Source organism: Thunnus albacares, chromosome 13, assembly GCF_914725855.1.
Source record: "Thunnus albacares chromosome 13, fThuAlb1.1, whole genome shotgun sequence".
Taxonomy (NCBI): Eukaryota; Metazoa; Chordata; class Actinopteri; order Scombriformes; family Scombridae; genus Thunnus; species Thunnus albacares.
The window spans coordinates 5,935,539-5,955,944 of NC_058118.1; the positions used below are offsets into that span (position 1 = coordinate 5,935,539).

General features: G+C 40.6%; 2 protein-coding genes across 2 annotated transcripts; one reads left to right on the plus strand and one right to left on the minus strand.

Moving 5' to 3' along the window:
- Window positions 1–2,339: 2,339 nt before the first annotated feature.
- On the plus strand, window positions 2,340–6,462 carry rnft1 (ring finger protein, transmembrane 1). Its single transcript, XM_044370198.1, has 9 exons — window positions 2,340–2,540; window positions 3,189–3,658; window positions 3,743–3,819; window positions 3,922–4,022; window positions 4,382–4,535; window positions 4,629–4,787; window positions 4,925–4,990; window positions 5,079–5,180; window positions 5,346–6,462. The coding sequence occupies exons 1-9, from the start codon at window positions 2,515–2,517 to the stop codon at window positions 5,478–5,480; spliced, it is 1,290 nt and encodes a 429-aa protein (XP_044226133.1). The 5' UTR covers window positions 2,340–2,514; the 3' UTR covers window positions 5,481–6,462.
- A 210-nt stretch (window positions 6,463–6,672) lies between these two features.
- Window positions 6,673–19,559, minus strand: rps6kb1a (ribosomal protein S6 kinase b, polypeptide 1a). Its single transcript, XM_044370196.1, has 15 exons — window positions 19,187–19,559; window positions 18,102–18,145; window positions 17,114–17,234; window positions 15,700–15,768; window positions 14,873–15,020; window positions 14,607–14,664; window positions 12,895–12,995; window positions 12,653–12,743; window positions 12,423–12,513; window positions 12,181–12,288; window positions 12,012–12,074; window positions 11,786–11,863; window positions 11,598–11,705; window positions 9,912–10,024; window positions 6,673–9,547 (listed from the first exon to the last, which is right to left on the minus strand). Exons 1-15 carry the CDS (start codon window positions 19,256–19,258, stop codon window positions 9,283–9,285), a joined length of 1,530 nt encoding a protein of 509 aa, XP_044226131.1. The 5' UTR covers window positions 19,259–19,559; the 3' UTR covers window positions 6,673–9,282.
- Between the last annotated feature and the right edge of the window lie 847 nt (window positions 19,560–20,406).

Genomic DNA, 20,406 nt, shown 5'->3' on the forward strand with positions numbered 1-20,406 from the left:
TCTTTGGTTATTTGATTAATCTATTTATTGTAATAATTTATTCCATCTCATTTTTGGCTCGCATTTAAGCCTTCTTACTGTAATTTAATCAAGGGAGAAATCTTTATTTTTGGTATAGCAGTCTGACTATTGAGCAATTCTGCTCAATGGTTCCTGCTATGAGGTTGCTAACTTCTAGGCCACGGTAAAGTCAAGTTTAACTGTATACTGCAACTCCCTCAAGAGAGAAAGGAAAAACTCTGCCCAAAAATCCTTTTAATGGGAAAAATTGGAAGAAATCTTGGGAGGGACCACAAGTGAGGGAGCCCCCTTCCTAGGCGGTAAGGTGCAAGGTCAGGTCAAGTGTTCAGTGGCCATTTTAAGACTCATCTGTCAGGCTAAGCTCTCTATGTAATGTTTGGTCTAGCTAGGTTTTAGTTAACAGGAAAGTGTGTGTACTGGAGCTCGCTGTAGGGCTCCAGCACATTGAAAGCAGCTCTATAAAACCAAATAACACAAATAGGAAAAGTCAGACAACGCCACACAAACATCTGCTAATTGTAATTAGATCATCTACAGGATGGCCAACAATTACATAAACAACTGAAACACACTACACTCAGACTGGGTTATTTTAAAGCCAAATGCTGGTCAATTATGGGCTTAAATAAGGAATACTATATAACCAATTAAATATCACACAGTAATTACAATATCTGCTCCTCCTGTGTGCTTCTCAGCTGTTCCTATCTGAGAGCCTGCAGAGGAAAGATTAAATTTAGAAAAGCACAATAATGGGCACAGTAAGCATGCACATACATATAGAACACTATAATGTATGTGGTACACACCTCAATGATTAAATACTCAAATCAACCATCTACATTACTTCAATTCAACTGAATGAATGTACTATTTGGACAGGGAAGCAGTTTGGAAGAATAAATATGATCACATTACTATCAATGAAGATCTGTGTTTTACCTCTAATTCCTGCTCAGTCGTTCTTAACTTTTCAAGATGATCCTGGTATTTCTCTGTCAGACAGAGTTGGTCCAGCTGAAAGAGAAGCAGTTCACTAAGAGTGGCTCCAGGGAAGGATGCTGGGAAATAAATACCAACTAAATGCTTTTCTTTTTAGTGGTGGCTGTGTTTTTTTTGTACAGTTCTATCAACTACTTTGACATTTAATCTCTTCTCATGATCAATGTTTGGCTGTAAAATGATAAGAAGAACACACACAGGAGTAGAGAGTCTTATTTCAACAGTCAAATTCTCATTCTTCTCCCTCAGCTTCTGATTATCCTTTTCCTGCACAAAGACAAGCAATGAAATCAGGGTTAGAAATCAACACCAGTTTAGGTGGGAGCTACTGAAGCAGCCACACTGCCAGGTCACCACCTGCTGTATCATTTCATATCCCTGTGTGACTCTAGTTGTGTAGTAAAAGAGGGAAGATGGTTGTGGAGTTTAGACTGCAGGTGGTGTCCTGCCATGAGCAGGATAACAGTGAATGGTGTTTTTACTACAACCTCAACTTCTCACTATACAGTGCTGCCCTCAAGCCAACTTTACAATGGTAACTGTTCTTGAATGCTCCCACTACGAGGTTTCCTTAAGGACACAGGCCTGCAGTTATAAATTATTATCATAAGATATTAATAAAGGGTTAAATGTTTCACACTTTGTGATGAGTAATCAAGTGTTAAGTTATTAATAAAAGGTTAGTGTTTCACATTTTCTAAATCATCAGGTAGTTATACCTGATGATCATCAGCAGATATATTTAATAAGTCATTCATGAAATATAATTAAAGTTTGGTCTGGATGCCCTGCAGCTGTTTCAAAAAAGTACGTGGTTGAACAGTATATCAGAGGTGTCTCCCTGAAGAATTTAAAAAAAGCAAATGTTTTGGTGGTATCGAAAGGAGGGGATTTTCACAACATGGCAACCCAAACATTCCACTTTTTAATGGCTTGTAAATGATTTATAAAATCAGAAAATTAGAATCATCTTTATTGGCCAAGTATATTTACACATACAGGGAATTTGACTCCGGTTTAGTGTACTTACACAGAATAACAACACAACATTCTTTAGAATTAGACACAAGGAAACTGTTTCTGTGAAGTGTAAATAGGATACAAATAGCGCAAATATAAAAGCGTTAGTAAATTATTTATTAACCATTTATCAAGCCATTGATTAATGCTTATAAACCCTTTATAAGGGGTCGCTTATCAGAAAATGGTACCAAATGATCTCACTAATTTACAGTATAATCACGTGAGTGTAATTTAAAAGTTATACACTAGGTGACGCTAATACAGCTTTTCACATCAGACACTACATACAAAATCCGTCAGAAGAAGTTCACGACGTCCGTGTCGTAAACAACAACGTCAAGATGTCTGAACGAGCAGCTTATGGCTTAGCTTGAAAGCTAATGTCTCAGTTTTGTTTTTTGGTTTACTTTCGCTTTTGTTTCGTTTGGCGGCCCGAACATTGTATTAGATGGGGACCAAGAGCCTACCATGAAACTCCGGGTGCAGAATGACAGGTGAGCGGAAGCATTTACAGCCGTTAATGTGGCCTGAGAGCCTCTGTTAGCTGCTAATGCTAACAGCGTTTCATTTCGGTAGGAAGCGGTCAGCTGTCTGCTGTGTCCGTCTGTGTCCACTTTTACTATTATTGCCGGAGAATTACTGACTCAGAGAACGTTATTTAGCTGGCAAAAACATTAACAGAAAGGGTGAGACTTTCATTGTGGGTTGAGGAAGTTCAACACCTTCAACAATGTCTGCAAGTCAGTCCAAGTTAGCAAACAAAACTTAAGTTAGTGTAGCGTCACATTTATGCATTTAACGCTCCACAAAAATAATGACGTCTTCATTTACTGCGTGGCAGCTTGTACATTTTCTACAAGTTGAAATCCTATGTTTTTTTAAATAAACATATCTCTAAAATTTTTGTGAGTCTCTTACTTAGACACTTAAACGTAGTTTGTAGTTTGTTTAAGATGGCATCAGTGGCTCGTTTGAATACTGGGAGTCCTCAATCCCAACACAATGCAAAGTCCTGATTCCTGATAGCCTTTATATGTGTAGCTTCCACTTGTTATCGAAATATGATAGAACTTGTTATTACAGCTTTAAATTACAGTTGATGCTTGACATATTGTGACAAAGGTTTGTCTTTTTTGTCAAAGGAGTGATTACAGAAGAGCACTGAAACTGAGGGAGTCTCCTACTGTAATGCAGCCGAATTCAAGTGAGCGGGGTGCTCATGCAGGAAATGGTTTATCTCTGACTCTGCAACCAGAGCTTCTCACTAGGACACCGGCCCCTGGCAATGCTGCTGCTGCTGCTGCTGCTGCTGCCAGCCCTGAGAGCAATGAGGTGCGGGTACCCATGACTAGTGGGTCTGGGGAGTCCAGTGGAGGCGCGTCATCCAGAAGGTCCAGAGTCAACTCCCACAGCCACTCCCATTCACATGGACACAATCGAGCACAGCACCACTCCAATTCAGAGCCTGAGCTTGACCCGCCTGACTCTGATCTCGACTCTGGAGAACCCAGTACCTCCCTGTCTGAGCTCCGCTGTCTCTTCCGCTGGCTCCAAAAGAGTCTTCCTTTCCTCGTCATACTGTGTGCTAAACTGGTCATCCAACATGCTCTTGGTGAGTATTATATAAGCAAACAGCATTATTGCAACTGTCAATAACACAAGACAACTTGTCTTATTGCTTCTCCTCATTTACCAGGACTAGCAGTTGGGGTCGGCCTCTTCACAACTTTTTTATATGTGAATAAAAACATTCAGACTCAAGTCTTTCTTCAGGTAAGTCGTGAACATGAAAACACATTGATTGATTCAGGACGCATTTATGGTCACTGCCGTTAGATTTCTAAAACTTGATTTTGCTTGTGTGCATCCTCTCAGGACCGACACTCAAAGCTGCAGTGTGTGTGGCTGCTATTCTTCCTGATCTCTTCCACTTTCCTGCTTTACTACACCTTTCTCACTGAGACACTTTACCACTGGTAAGACATTATCTCACATTATTTATCCTGAACAAAACCGTGTGACTGTGTTCCAGAAACAGGTAATTGGTCACAGGATATAATCTCAGTTTGTCGCTGTGGGCTGAGTAAGCAAAAAGATTTCAAAGTGGTAATTTAATTCATACTCTGGGTGTTTTGACTACAGCCCTTTCATCCAATAGCTGGCTCCATGACTTCGGCATAAAAACCCATTCTTTACTTGTACAAAACATGCTAGTGAAGTCATTATTGTGGCATGTTAACCAGCGTATGTTTACATTGCTCACTCGTACTGCAGTCTGATAAACAGCTTTGTTACATGACCGTGCCATTTAACCTGATTATTGATCTCCTTCCAGCCTCATCTTCCTCAGCCCAACCATTGAGCCGTTGGGATTCTGGGAGGTTCTATGGGCAGTCGGCATCACCAACTTCATAATAAAATTCCTATTTATGGGGATAAAGTGCCTTATTCTGCTGCCGCCCCCTTCACTGGTGACCTACAGAGCCCAAGTGAGAGTGGTGGATTTCTTTTTGGGATCACTGAAATTCATTGTCTTTGCAGGGCTGTTTCAGTAATTCTAAATTTTGTATGTTTGTCTTCAGGGGCGAATGCTGATGCTGACTGAGGAGCTTGGTCAGGTCCATCAGGCCATAGCTCCTGTTTCACTGTGGTTCCGCTACCTGGTCACCTACCAGGAGGCTGACGGCACCCCTGGACTCACACTAGGGGTTTTGCTGGCTTTGCTCTACCTCATACTGAAGGTGTGATCACTCAAACTAAACAGCAATAGATCTTTGTTGTATTCCTATTGAAAACTACCTTCCACTTTGACAATAACACTATTTTTTTTTTAAGTCAGTTTTCTTCACTTTTTTGTTCTTTTTCCTCTTTCTTTCAGCTTTTAGGATTGTACGGACAGTGGACGTCTTTACTGAAAACTGTGAGGATATTTCTAAAGGGCGAGGTCAGTGGTGAACAGCTTCTTTTTTTAAATGTACATGTTCAGAATCAGTAGCCAGCTCTACTGAAGTGTTTTGTGTTTTATTCCTCAGCATACAGGCACAGCAGCCACTAGGAGTCAGTGCAGCGAGGCTGGAGACGTCTGCCCCATCTGTCAGGGAGAGTACAGGGAGCCTCGGGCTCTGCTCTGTCAGGTAAAACCACACAAGTGTGCACCGCAGGGCCTGTCATGTCATACTGTTGTTAAGGTTTTGGCATTGTTTTAGCTGATAGTAGATTAACTGAAGTACATCTGTTATTCTGATCTCGTCATTTACTGTAAGTGCAAGTCATGCTGACATCCTGTTGTTTCTCTGCAGCACATATTCTGTGACGAATGCATCGCTCTGTGGTTTAACCGGGAGAAGAGCTGCCCTCTCTGCCGCACTGTGATCACAGAGAAGGTCTACAAATGGAGGGACGGAGCCACATCTCCACACCTGCAGATTTATTGATTAATAAGGCACAGGTGGGGAAGCTTTTGGGTCTGGGACATTGGTATTAGTTTGTATTTAATGTGATTTTTTTTTTTTTTTTTTTTATGGCCGTCAAACTCCACTGACAAGTAATGTTGTACACACTGTTCATTTATTGGCAAAGGGCTGTGCCCGCTGAGGGCTGAGGTCAGTAAGGACACACAACGACCAGTATGTCCCTACTAGTCACTCTCACAGACAACTGAAAGTTGATTTTTTTTTTTATGCCCTCAAGTGTTTTTTTCCCTTTTTTTTCTATTTTCAGTTATTTCCTCTTGTGTTGTTGCTTTGTTCACCTTTGATCTTGTCTCTAGGACAAATGTAAATTTTCCTCATGGGGCTGCAAGTTGTACTTCTTCAACTATAAATATGGGAGGGAAGAGAAATATATATAAAAAAGTATTTTAAACAGTTTTTCCTTTTATCACAAGTTTGAACAAACATGCAACACGATTCCTTTCTTATCCAGTGTTTCTAAATGTTTGGAAGCGACTTTTCTGATTTGTATCAATAAATTGTGTAGAGGTAAGCAGCGGCATACAAACCTCTAATTGGGAGTGCTTGCTGAATTCTGTTTTAGATGCATCTTTCAGTTTGAAAGGGTTAAAATAAACGTGAGATTTGAGGGCTGACAACTAGCACACTGCAAAAGGCTTTTAGGAAGCCCAGATAATGACCACACCTTTGCCAGCCTGCATCCAGGCACTGAGGATGGACATGGCAGGCTAAATACAGTTTGCCTTTTGCTTTCAGTGACTGTTTTTTCATGATTGATAAAAAGGATGTAACTGAGCTTGTGAGATTGATTTACACATAAATTATTTTTCTATAGAGGTGATGTAGCCTCGTTTTTGTAAAAACCAAAGACTGGGAGAAGCATCTATTTTATTATGTATGAAAATCATTTCACTGTTATTTTTCCCATTTAGATCCATAAACTATCTGAATAAACATTTGAATGGCATTTGTGTCTTGTTGATTTATGTGGAAAATTGAGAAATAATTATCTACTGAACAGCTACGCCTCAAAGTAAAATCACATCAGTCTAGATAATAATCTGACTTTAGTGTACAGAGGCTGAGTAAAACCTGCTAAAAATAGATTAAACAAGTTCTTAAAGTGCTGTAAAATGACAACAGTTTAACCTTTACAAAAAACTCTGAAACAGGATCCATTCATTTTTAGTTTTATTTTGACTTCATTATGTACATGATACATATTAATATTCCCTATCTTAAGGGGCAGATGTAGGGGTGACAAATTAAACGGTATTCTCAATGCCCACCAGTGATAAAAAACACCAGTTCTACTCAAAGATGATGTTTTCCACCTGAAGTAAACTTGATAAGATGGTTGTTCTCAAACATCTCAGTGGGGGGGATACTTGTTTGAGCCCCAAACAATGACATACTGTACACAGGCATACCTGAACAGAAGCAAAATGTATCATTTTAAGTTTCCCAACCCCTCCCATAGACTCGACAAAATCAGAAATGATCACACTCAGATCATATCACAATAAATTGGTGAAGCTAAGAAATGAACATCCTTCAGATACATAACAGGAAGTGAACCTTATGGGTCACTCCTAGCCACTTCCACACAAATTTACAATATACAGCATACTGTACATACACACTGTACTCTGTCAGCAAAGGCACAATGCCATTCCCATTGGTTTTTGTATCATTTCATAATATACTGCCCTTGCTCCAAGCACTGCAAAAAGACAAACTGAGTTCAAGTTTTCAGCAAGGAAAGTCTTAAGATATCAAAACATTTTTTTTTCTTCTGGAAATCACCCTTGAATATGATACTATGCCACACAATAAATACTGTAAGACATTTGGGTCACCCTCGATTTTGGAATAAAAAGAAAAAAGCTGCATCTGAGGTTGCTGTAAGACATGTTCTGTGGAAATAAAATCATACTGTACATGCTTATTATTATTATTATTATTATTATTATGACAAAATAAGTCTCTGACAAGAATTCCAAATCAAATAACAACACATTCTGCTGCCTTATCTAAGGAATACTACATAATAAATACATAGCTTGCATAGTGTGAACAATGCAGTGGAAAAACAATGGCACTTGAAATAAATATTGTAACAAATTAACATGCAAAGTTAAGCGGAGTAAAAAGTGGAGTGTTAAACACAGTTGTTGTACCAGAGTGGTAGAAGAAGAAAATCAATCCTTTCACCTATATGAAAAACTTAAGTAACTAAAAGAAACACATGAAAATGACTGCAAACATCAATGTTGTGGAAGTCAGTATTAATACGACGATGTGAACTTAACGTGGTTGACTGAGCCATACAGTTCTTACAAAAAACAGTAACACACTTCTATAGTTGTTTTTCAGGGTGTGTTAACCACTAAAAAAAATAATTTGGTTCATTTAAACAGTGATTTTGGTCAATTTGTTTAACAACAAGTGGGTAACCAATACCGGAGCCATTCAAACTGAAGCAAACTTTCTTTCATTCTATTTTCAATTAGCGTCATGGGAATCTGCATCCGCCGGTGTGGTCAGCTTTAGGGCAAGACGGTCCAATGGCTTGACTCCCGGAGGCTCATATAGCAGCTTCAAATCACATAAACAAGACAAACACCTCAACTGACACTGGATTTTGTACATGGTCCACTCATTTAAGTCTGCATTTATCCCCCTAACACTGAGAGCCCTGTTACTGTTACTGTCAATGCACAATAAGCATATGCAAAGCACTAAATACATGAACGCAGCCTGAACGAATAAAAGGCAGTGATATCAGTTTGGCTGAGTGTATTGTGGGTCATCTTGTCTCGACATGTTTGTTGGTTTCCCACCGTGACAGTGACAATGAGGCCACATGAGTTAAAAATAATGCTGCAGGCATTGTCAAAACTGAGCGCAGTAGATTTAAGAGACACACAAAAAAGGCATTTAGAGTCTGTTGACATTCAACACAAAGACACTGAACAGTGCTTCTGGACATGCTTGCTACAGAAAGCATTCCAGCTAGACAAGTAAAGCAGTGCCAGCATTTGGTATTGATTGTGGTGAAGTGATGCTTTCAGCTGAAATTTCACTTCCATCTTTTTATAGCTGCTTTTCCGTAAGTCATGCTCTACCTACTCCCGACCACACACTCCAGTGACAAAGGCAATGTGATTATTTTCCTCAACATAAAAGGAATACTGTGTTCATTGTGGAATTGTTATCCAATAATTTGACCATCTGACAGTGTATCCTGCAAGGTCTCATCGCAAGGTGATCATTAAAACACAAAAAGAAAATGCCTGGCATATTGAGGGGGAACACACACCCCTTGTAACCAAAATCTTATTGTACACCTCACACTATCATCCCACTCAACATGATGGAAGCAACTAGTCATAAAAACTAGAAGTAACATTGTCCAGACTTGAGAATAAAAGAGCACCAGTAAATCATGATAATGCCAGTCGAGCATACCGAAACCACATCAGCCCACTCATCAGCTGGCATTAAACAGCCAACAAGCAGGTCAACTTTCTCTCACATCACCCCTCCGATTGACCAGGTATCTAATATACTTCACTGATTATCTGCGGCAGGCTGAGGAGGCCAGGCTGGGTCAGGAGGATTTGGGAGGCCAAGAGAAGGGAAGGCGCTGCTGGAAGAGCTGGTGATCGGCGTTGACAGTGTCAGTCAATTTTTTTAAAAATTCTACAAGTCTCTGAAAGAAAACAATAAAAAGGAAGAGGAGGAATTGGAAGAGTCCTAATGTTTGTACGCTAGCCGTGCGTCATAGGTTCATTCGTAGATGTTCGGGCCGCTTGGAGTTCATGGGGTAGGCCTGCTTTTTGTAGGGTCCTGCATTGATGCCTGAAGGGTGCCTGATGGGAAGTGGTGCCGAGGCCTCGGAGGTGCTGCTGCTGCTTGTGTCCATTTGCTCCATTGTCGATACCTCCATGGGTTGCTCTGCAGAGCTGCCAGCAGACAGCAGGGAAGGGCAGCCTGTCAGTGTGGGTCCCCGGGGCCAGCAGTCCCCACCTGCAAACTTCACCGGACTGTGATAGAGGGACATGTGAGACTTTGTTTGATCCTCTGAGGGTTTTGCAAGTTCATCAATTTCCTTTCTGTGCTTGAAAAGCAAGTGTTCTCTTATTACCTGTATTTCAAATCTGTCTACATTAAGTTCACCTCAATATTTCCATGACTGATCCCTACTTATTTGACCCAATGAAAATGATAAACAATTCTTTAAAGCCCTGAGAGGATTCCTGTTATGCCATTGGAAGAGACTTGATGGCTTTCTTGAGGCCAAGCAGGCTACATTTTCAAGGTCAGCAAAGGAGACATGGAGGAGGGGTAGACTTACTGTATAAATGAAAAATGGAATTCAAGGGAAAAAAAAAAAAAAATTGCTTTTACCTCACAGGTGTTTTTGGGCTTCCTGGGAACTTCCGCGGTGAGCGGACCTTTGGCTCGAAAGAGAACTTCTCTTTGACGTTTTCCAGCACAGATGGGGCCACATATGTGAAACCCTGAGCAGGGGGTGGGGGACAAAAACAGAAGAGAGATCTAAGTCCAACTCTTCAAAGACAATCTTTCCAAAAACAACCCACAGCTGATGATGAGCAATGAAACCCTGAGTAAACCGGATCATGCAATGTGGTGGAACAGTGAGTGAAGCTTCCAGGAAACCAACAGGACTGAACCAGATGGGATGCATTAACCGATTCTCGTAAGACCTACTTGTTGAGAAGGAAATAAAAAACATTATGTCCAGAGCTTGCCTCTGTTTGTATGTATGTTTGCAGACAACACAGAAACCGTTAAAGGCAAGAATAAATGCCACAGTGCTCTATTAAAAACCCTTGTTTTCCCTCAAACCCCTTCAAAGTGTGAACAGCGTATGACAACAAATTGAGTTCTTATAAAAGGGTTTCCGGCAGTCTATTGCAAGCCTGGCAGCCTGCCGGCCCTGAGTTAGTCAACCCCCCGCCAGGCCTAAGCATCAGGGATTTTAAATAAAAGTATTAAGATGTTTTCTAAACTAAAATGTGCTATATAGTCAGCATAGCTTCTTTAAGGAATAGCTCAGTGCATAGCAAGTGTGCGGTCAGGAGAGAGAGCGCATGTGTGTGATGGTGCATGGCTGCATTGACACCGGTCTGCAGCACACACAGACGTGGGGATGAGCCAGAGGACTAGCGCTGCTTAGAACCAGAACAACCCACCTGCAATCCAGTGAGACACACTGAGAGCAGGCTGAGCAGACAGAGAGCGGGAGAATTTCTGCTGAAAACAAGCACTGAGACATGACAGCAGCTGTTTGCTAACAGCTACATGTGTTTACAGCAGAGAGGAGGAGGGAGGACAGACGTACTCCACGCTACTCTGTGTTGTGACTCTGCTGCTGCAGTGGACGGTCACAGAGCAGACACTTTCAGTTTGTAATTGTAGCGTCCGTCGTCCGACTAAATATTGATAACATGCTAAGTATTTTATAAATTAGGGTTTTTTATTCAATGAATGTGGGCGCTGATATGTGAAAATGAACTAAATGGGTTTTATTTCCATTTTAAAAAAAGCAAAACGACGGTGGGGGTGGTGGGCAAGTAATGTAATCTGTGTCCGAACACTGTGTATCACCGGTACCACATTTACACACGGTAACACGTTTTGCTCATTGTAAGAAAACTGTGAAAACTGTTATTGGCATCAGACTGTGTCAAATTGCAGATAACTGACATTGCTGCCTCAGCACCTTTTTTATTTATCATATACATAAATACTATTTTCCTACATGTTACTAAGCAGTAGCTTCTTCTGCTTACTACTCTTGTAAAGTTACATTTACTCCAAGACTGACAGAGATAATGTCAACAAAAAATATCTATTTAAAAAAGTAATGGTCCAAAACACAAATGACTAAGAATTTGATTTCAATTTTTAGCAAGTGACCATGTTGTAAGTAAAATAATCAGATATTGCATCATGAGTAACTGCATGTTTATCATAAATTATTCCTCTCTAAACTCTCTACTCAAGAAATTAAGACAGCAAGGCAGAAAGGTGCACTGTTTGCTGGGAGGTACAGAACTAGTTACCCACCAGGAAGACTTGATTGGCACTTTCACTGAGCGTGGAGTCGTCAGGGCTGTCCACTGGAGTCTGGCTGGTGAACTTGGAGTCAAACTGGCTGACGTCATCAGCCGATTGCTGCCAGAAGAAGCGGATCAGTTAATCATCTTGAAGGGACAGGTCACAAGAGGATATTACTACGTGAAAGATGAACTCACCAGGAAAGGTTTAAATGGGGGCTCTACTTTGCGAGCGAGGAGGTCCTCCCAATTTATATGTCGGAAGAATAGATGGGCCTGGGAAAGACGATGACAGCAGTTGTGTTTTTATATTTCATGACCACCATCAGGTTTTCCAAGAGGCATCCTGATTTTCTGATTCAGCATTTAAAGTCACAGGTAACTACATTAACGTTGCATGCATACACTCAACAGACTTATTTACCTGGACTTCAGCGGCATCTCCTGGTCCAGCACCAAGTCGCAATGAGGCATTTCGTTTCAGCAGCTAAAAGAGAACATTTGGAGATTTCATTTCTCTGTCTTTCAAGAAGTTTCATCAGAGACAACACAGCCGGAGAAGGTGGGACAGAGGGAAGGATTTTATGACTCACCTTTTTCAGGAGGTCCCTGGCTTCTTGTGTGAGGTAAGGTGGAAGGCTGAGTTTGCATTTCAAGATTTTGTCAATTGTCTTCTTTCGGTTTTCACCAGTGAATGGAGGCTACGAAATGCCAAAACAAAATAGTTCAGTAAATGTTTCGAAGTTGGATTAAGCTTTTAATAGCCACAGTGCTGTGATAAACAGTTTGGTTTACTTTTGTGATGCTATTATGGGATCAATATATGTGCACTTACTGCTCCTGTCAGCATGTCATACATGAGAGCTCCCAGACTCCACCAGTCCACTGCGCGGTTATGTCCGCTCCTCATTAGGATCTCTGGAGCCCTGAGGAATGAGAGGGGACGGACAAGATGATACAGCAGATGCACTGCACTGTGTAAGAAAATGTGACTGAATGTGCAGATGTCTATAAAACTGAAGTCTGAATTCATCTCAAAAGTCTGCCTGCTGATGTGCAACCTACATGTACTCGATAGTGCCACAGAAGGTGTGGGTGACCGTTCCGTCGTGGATGGACTCTTTGCATAGACCAAAGTCTGTCAACTTTACATGTCCTAGAGGAAAATGGAGCCAAGGCAAGAACATGAGAAAACTAATCCCCGAGCAAACAAGAGGTTAAGTATCAGGTTACCTGTGTAGGGGACATGTACATAGCTGTAGTTTTTCTAAACTGGCTTTTGTGAGGGACACTTCAGGTTTCTGTACCATTGTTGTTGAGCATGATGTTCTCAGGCTTCAGGTCTCTGTAGATGATGCCTTTCTGGTGCAAGTGACCCAGCGCCATTGAGATCTCAGCCAGGTAGAAACTGTCAACAGAAAAACAAGATGCTGGTTCAACATTCAGCAAAATGTTATTGGCACCAAACGAATGCATTTTGTCCATCAGTGATTTTATACATTTATAGAAATTTCCACCCACATAATGCTCTCAATTGCTCTTCAATGATCTGCAGTCAATGTATTATCCTCAATGTCACTTAGGTTATTCTTGGAATATTCATGTAACACACCCTTATTTGTTCAGCAGCTTGGTTCATGTAATCACCATTTTCATCTACAGGCTGTGTTTATTAAACAGAAGAACATGGGCTGCAAGCTTTTGTCCCTCACACTTCCTGAGAAACACAGTGTGACATATCATCGCCTTTTTACAAAACTGAATGTGCTGAACTTCAAATTCCATGGAAGAGAAGTGTCTAATTTCCACAATGGACCTGTGTCATCATGATGCCGTTTGGCCTGTGTGAGCTACATGTAAAATATATCAATGTGCTGCTGTGAGAATCCAGAAGTTTAACAGCTGGCCACATCTTTTTTTTCAGATCCCCATAATGTCAACATGCCTAAATCCATGTACATACACATTAAACTGGTAATAAAATAGAATAAAACAAGATACAGAACTAGTTTGTAATATAATCAGCAGTGCTACAGCATACACATTGCAATCAAATGTCCATAACTACAGTCTACCAAATCAATATAGAACAACACACTTTCCATTATATTCTAGCCATCTAGTCAGAATAGCCTTGAATCTATCTCATTAAGAGTCAAACTGTTTTTCATATTTAGGGATTTTCTGACAAATGATGGTTAATTCTTCCACTGAATGGCCGCCCTGTGCAAAACCAAGCATTAGTTTTGAGTTGTGGAAGAGCTACCATTGTCACTTGTCTAGTTTTGTTCTTATTCCTAGTAAACGTTATTCTTGAGAACAATTTGCCAGTTTTAGATCACATATTCCCCAGAAGAAAGTTAAAAGACTACATGCCAGCCCATCCTTCAGCCAGGGGAGACCAGCATGCATTCCTGCAACCTCCTGATCTGAACAGTTCAGGACCAAACATGCTTCTTCGGAACTATCTGAAACTTCTGCAGATCCTTTTTTAGCTGCAATGGACTGTAGTCCAGATGTGTCAAAACCAAGTATTGTACCACCTGCTTTAATGAAGCTTCCACACTTGGCATGTGATCAGACACAACCGATCACAATGACATTTGGATATCATATGGCATTTCTGGCCCTGATGCACCAATATCACGCGTAAACAAAAAAAGACTGTTGTCATTTGCAATCCTGGGTGTTTGTACTCCCTTGATTTAGCATTGCACTAATTAAAACTGATAGTGTTGGTGACACCACTTGAGGCAATTTATCTGATTTCACACAGCTCCCTCTGGAGTGGAAAAGCAGATGAAAAGATTAAAAGAAATTTAAAATGGACATATTTAAGCAGAACATCCTGAATAGTTTCTAAACACTCTGAAAACCTCAGAGTGTTTCCTATTTCTCAGGAAAAATTCCTATGGATCACCAGAAACACTGTAGACAAGTCACAGCAAACCTAAAGGCTAATTTTATCCCCGGCTAGATATTTTAAGACTTTACCAGAGTGGCAGACAAATCAACATACCATGCTGTGTCTTCCATGAAGATGCCCTCTCTTTCCAGTTGCATAAACAGCTCCCCACCTGCAGTCACCACATACAAAATCAAATGTAATCACAGTTGAATTGGAGACCCAAATTTGTTTCTTCACTGTGCTGAAAGAAATGTCCATTCAATTTCTGGTGCACACATGCTTTTTAGTGCTCATAAAATGGGGATAGACAAAAACATTTATGACAGTAAAGACTGGGGATTTGTACAATATATTTAACTGGGCATCACTATGCTCACCGCTAAGATACTCCAGGATGAGGTACAACTTTCCCCCTGTCTGGAAGGCGTAGATGAGGTCCACGATGAAAGGATGCTTCACCTCCTCCAGAATGTTCCTCTCGGCTTTGGTGTGTGCTGTGTCCTTAGCATTACGCACAATCATAGCCTGGCAAGGGACAGAGAAGCACGGAGAGTCAGGGTGTGAAAACTATTTGGGTAATAACTTAAACCGCATTAGCTGGTGTCAGAGCTTCAACATCATCTGCACGGGTAGAGGTGGAATCAGGAAGCCAGCATGGTAGCTACCGTCAAGTCTCATTAAGCCAACAAACACAGTCATTACCCAAAACCTCAAGCTTCGGGGAATATGAGCTGGCTTTTAAAGCAAAGTCCGGCACCGGCTCAGTGACAGCTGCAAAGAGGATGCCAAGATGAGAAGAAGCAGCAGCTCTGAGGTTTCATGGGAAAAAAGCATGCAGCCATTATTTTGGGTGGTCTGTCCTTGGCTTCTGGCTACATAGCTGAATGCACCAATATGTCACCAGAGTAGAACCAAAAAAAAGGCACATAGTGACATACAGTACATGTGAAACACTACACATAGTTATGCTACATAGGGCTTGAGAGTCAGCTGAGTATTTAAGGAGCTAAATCCCCTTAGATGTAATACTTGTGTTTGCTTACATATGCTGTCAGACTACACTACTCTGTATGTACAGTAGGGGGCAGTTAGACTCACATTTGATGGGTGATTGAAGGACAGATTGAGCATTACGGATTTTCTCTCTCCATCAATGAAATAGTCATGTTACAGCCAAACCTGAGACAGACAGACTCACACTCACCTTCTTCAACACTTTCATAGCAAATATCTTCCCAGAGGTGGCACCTGATACCTTCCGAACTTGAAACACCTGCAAAACATTAACAACATGTCAAGCAAAATCCATAAAGACATTTACATTTGCGCTAATAGTTTGTGAGTCACTATTTCTATTTTCAGATATGTCTCAAATGTGTCTTAAAAAAAATGACACTTTGTTATGCTGCAGACATTCAAAGAAAGGATTTGGGACAAGCGAAATATATTTTTTAGCACTGGTGTGTGCATAATGTGTGCTCATTCTAAGCAGTAAACAAAAGTCACTCTTGGTGTGTGAAAACGGCTAGGCCTATTCTTCTTCTAGTATTCTCCCTGACCATTTGTGTGTAAAGCATTCAGTACATACAAATGGACAGGGATGACAAAAGTGCCACCAGGAACTGCTTTGTTCCTGCATGAGCCAATGTCTGTGTTTTAAGTATTTGTGTGCCCGTAAAATCCTTGAAAAGATTGTTTGCTCTCAGTTTTAAAGCCAAGAAACGTCAAACCAGTTCCAAAATATATAAAAACACAAGAATATCAAAACAAATGACAGTGTGTTTTGAATAATGTAATTACTTTGTAATGCCAAGTAAGTTTCAGGAAACAACTTCTTAGTCATCATACATGAAACCACTTCAATAAAGGAAAGTCATGTGCCTGTTGGCTCTGTGAAAAATGTTTCCAAGATCACTGTAATGTGCATTTTCATTGTCAGACTCAGAAAACAACACATCAGAAAACTTCCAGAGTGCTACTGGTCGGTAATACCAAGATAACACAACATTAACACCTTCATAAAACCATAAAAACAAGACCGATATCTCAATGTAAATACAGATTATAGTTCTGTTTTATGTTGACTTGGTTAAAGGAGAAGATGGTTCTAGGGTGCCAGATCTTACAGGTGCAGTAGATTTTTTTTTTTTTTTTTTTACTTTCACATAGCGTGTTATACATCTCTTAGGAATTGCAAGGGTTGGTGATAGTCAACAAAAATGCTGAAATGTTTCTAGCTTGCATAACTAAATTTCCAGTAACTTTGTTAAAAAAATTTCCCCAACCGTTGGAATATCAACTACAATGTCCTCCCCCACATACTGGCAGTCTGATGCTATGAGCAAATACATAACAGGTCCCAGGCCAAAAAAAGCAATATGGTATAATAGTGGCATTTCCCGGGAATAAACTAGGGTCTAATAGTTTTTTTTATAAATAAGTGTGTAATGTGAAAGTGTGAAAAACCCAACTGTACATTATGGTTCCAACTTTCAAAATCAAAATTTCAGGTCAAGTCATGTTTTTACGAGAAAAAAAAGGATAAGGAGGCAAGTTCATTAGTGTGTGGTAAATGACTTGATGTTTACATTTCCATGCCAGGGAATCAGATGCCTCACCTTTCCATAGCCACCTTTCCCCAAAACTTTCAGCAGCTCAAAGCATTCAGGCCTGATCTGCTCTGTTCCCTTGTTCACGCTGTTCTCTGAAATTTCAAACTTCTCACAGTCATCCATGTTACTGGCAAAACAAAAAAATAAAGAAAAAACAATCACATTTAAAACACAGCAATATCACCACTGAGCGTTACAAGCAACTGGGACTAAATATAGACATAGTTAATGGTTCAACTGAGGTTGATGGTGGTACAACAGTTTTGTTGTTGGGGGTGTAAACAGCTGACTAGGTGAGATGGTTGTGCATTGTTGGGGACGTTCCCAAACTTTTTCATACAAATGTCCCACAAATAGATCCACATTAGTGCAGTGACCCCCAGTTTGATTACAGTCTGCTTTAAGAGAGCCTATCTGAGATGGTATCACTTATTACTGGGTACATATAAATGGGCAACAAATTAAAGGAAAAACCTGGGCAATAAATAACAAATGCAGATGCTTCCTTGCAGGACATGAAGGGTCACTGAAATGGTTTGAGGTGTATGAAAATGGAGTGAATCATATGCTTTCAGGATCACCAGATCTGAACCCAATTATCACACTTATTGGACACCTTTGATCAGCCAGTGCTCTCTCCACCATCATGATGGAAACACCAGATAAGGATTTATCTTTTGGAAGAACGGTGCTGGTCCCTCTAGTACAGTTAAAGAGACTATGCCAAGGAGCATTAAACCTGTTCTGTGATTGTCCCACCTCTTATGTTCAATTTCCCTTTAAATTGTCACCCATCTGTAATTTCTAATTGTTTGGTAGTGTGGTTAAGTTGGCTTAAGATTAGTTAGTGCTTATACTATAGAAGATGCATTTAAAAAAGCATTACCACAAAGCCCACCAAAGCACTTTAAATGTCCTCAGTGAAAACTTCAGTCATCCAAATTACGTTGATGCCCCTTTTGGGACCCAGTGAATCATGCTGCTTTATACTCACAATTCAAAGCCACTGCATTGGTCCATATATTCACTGAGCTGGCCCTGAAAACAAGAGGAACAACAGGACAGAAAATCTCAGCACAAATCAATGCGAGGACTGTAATTTACCAGCCAACCTGAGCTTGTTCATAGATATATTATGGGTTTTCTATAGTTTTACTTATAGTGTTTGACAGACAAATATTTTAGCCGGTTTCACTTCAAGTTAACAGGTAGTGCTGCTAACTAACTAATCACTAAGGTAGTTCAAGAGGCACACTGTCTCTCCTTAACTTCATTTTTTTATTATATATTATCATTTATTCAAATAAACCCGTGTTTGTAACTAACGTCAGCGCTGGCTAGTAAACCAATGACGAAAGTAGTATCTGATGCTAACTCCTAACTAGCATTATCGGGATCAGCCTGTTGTTGGATGGCTGAACTCTGAGTCCATTTATATCCCACTTATTTATAATGTCAAAGCAGTTGTCACACCATACATGTGGCATTCATGTAAATAGTTAAGGTAATATAGCTACATCCCTACAATAGACGAATGCCGATGCAGGCAGCTTCACCAATATCTCCATTATCGGACACGTCGCTACGCCCGCTGGATATTCGACTTATTCTCATTTTTGTACGCGGCTTTCCTTATGGCTGTTTCCTGTCGTCGTTTACCACTTTTCAACAACCCTTTTGCTTACGTGGTGGCGTTTTTGGCTTCATTGTCAGGACACCCCAAGAGTAAACAATTAAAGCTATACGGGTTTATGCGGTGTTTAAGCCGGGGATAGTTAACGTTACATCAACCCCCGCCGCACAGCGCTCTTTCAGTCTAATGTTGTTTCTGACCGGTGTCGGCAAGGAAACCTAATTTGTAATGTAACTCTAGAGTCTGTTATAATTTTAAATTCAGAAAATGCTCTGAAATGTAGCTTAAACACAGTGTAGTGACTTTTATAAGGGCACTTCCAGATTCCGCGGGAACATGATGGGCGAGGACGTGTCCGATAATGGATACATGACTACTAACGGTAGCAACACAGGCCTCGGAGGTGCTAAGCTAACGTAAGTGTTAACCGGCTAACGCAAACTCACCCCGTCTTCAAGTTCGTCGTCAGAGACATTCTCATCCGGTTGATCCAAATCGATGTCGAAAACCCCAGCCATGGCCGCGGCTCTTCACTCGGTGTCTAGTCACAAAACACAGCCCCGCTCCCCCGCCTCATCACCGTTACAGCCGGCTGCAGCAGAAAGCATGAGCTAACCTCCAGCTAACCACAACAACACAACAACCGAGCGGCAGGAAGAGCCTCTAGTGTCGGTCACCGGCGTTACTCGGCTCAGCCTGGCCTGGTGACAGCTGAAAACTCAGTAGTAAAGTGACAACCTGCAGTGATAACTGCGGGGAAATTTAATCTCAGCGGGATGCGATAGAATTGACACAGCTGCCCTTAAATTAAATTAACTAGGCTACAGTTCCTCAATCTATCAGAGCAAGTCAAACTTGCATCTTTGGATGATTTAAAAAAATGTTATATTGGATTTTATTTAAAGCCTTTACTTTTTTTCTTATGGTGTATTCTAAGCAGTATGACTGTTGGCATTTTTTTCTACTGTACAGAAAGTATATATTTACTTAAGATTATCTTATATTTTAGATTGAATATGTTTTGTGCTTCAATTGGTTTTGAGCGATAATACAGACCAGTGGTTCTCAAAGTGGGGTCAGGGGACCCTCAGGGGCCCTTGAAGGGGTTCCAGGGGGTCCCCAGCAAAAAGGGGAATCATTTATTTTCATTTTAATTCCATCCATAAGTAACACAATGACAGAAAGTATGACTATTTTGGTCATGGGTTTCTCACACTTTCTGTAATAAAACATCTAAAAGCAGAAATCTTATAAAAATGGGGTCCATGGTCTAATTTGTGTCAGTTTAGGGCTTATTGATGTGAAAGAGTTTGACAGCCACTGATATAGAAAATTGTAGACTTGTTATATAACTTTTTGTTTTAAAAACCCACATTCTTACAATGACATTGCTAGCATCACCATAGTTTTCTTTGACAAGTGTGTGGATGAAAAATTCTCCATCAAACAGTGGACATTACTCTGTTATGTTCCAAAGTAAAGCTCCTTATGCATTTATGCATGACACACCTCCAGATGGGCTTTATGTCATTTAAAGATGGTGGTTACTGGCAGCAGCGCTAAACCAAGACCTTATTTGGCTTTGACCTTCCAGTCACAAAAGTGGAGCTCTTGACACAGTTCTAATGCTTCCCAGAAACCTGAGGAGTAATGTCCTAATTATTTT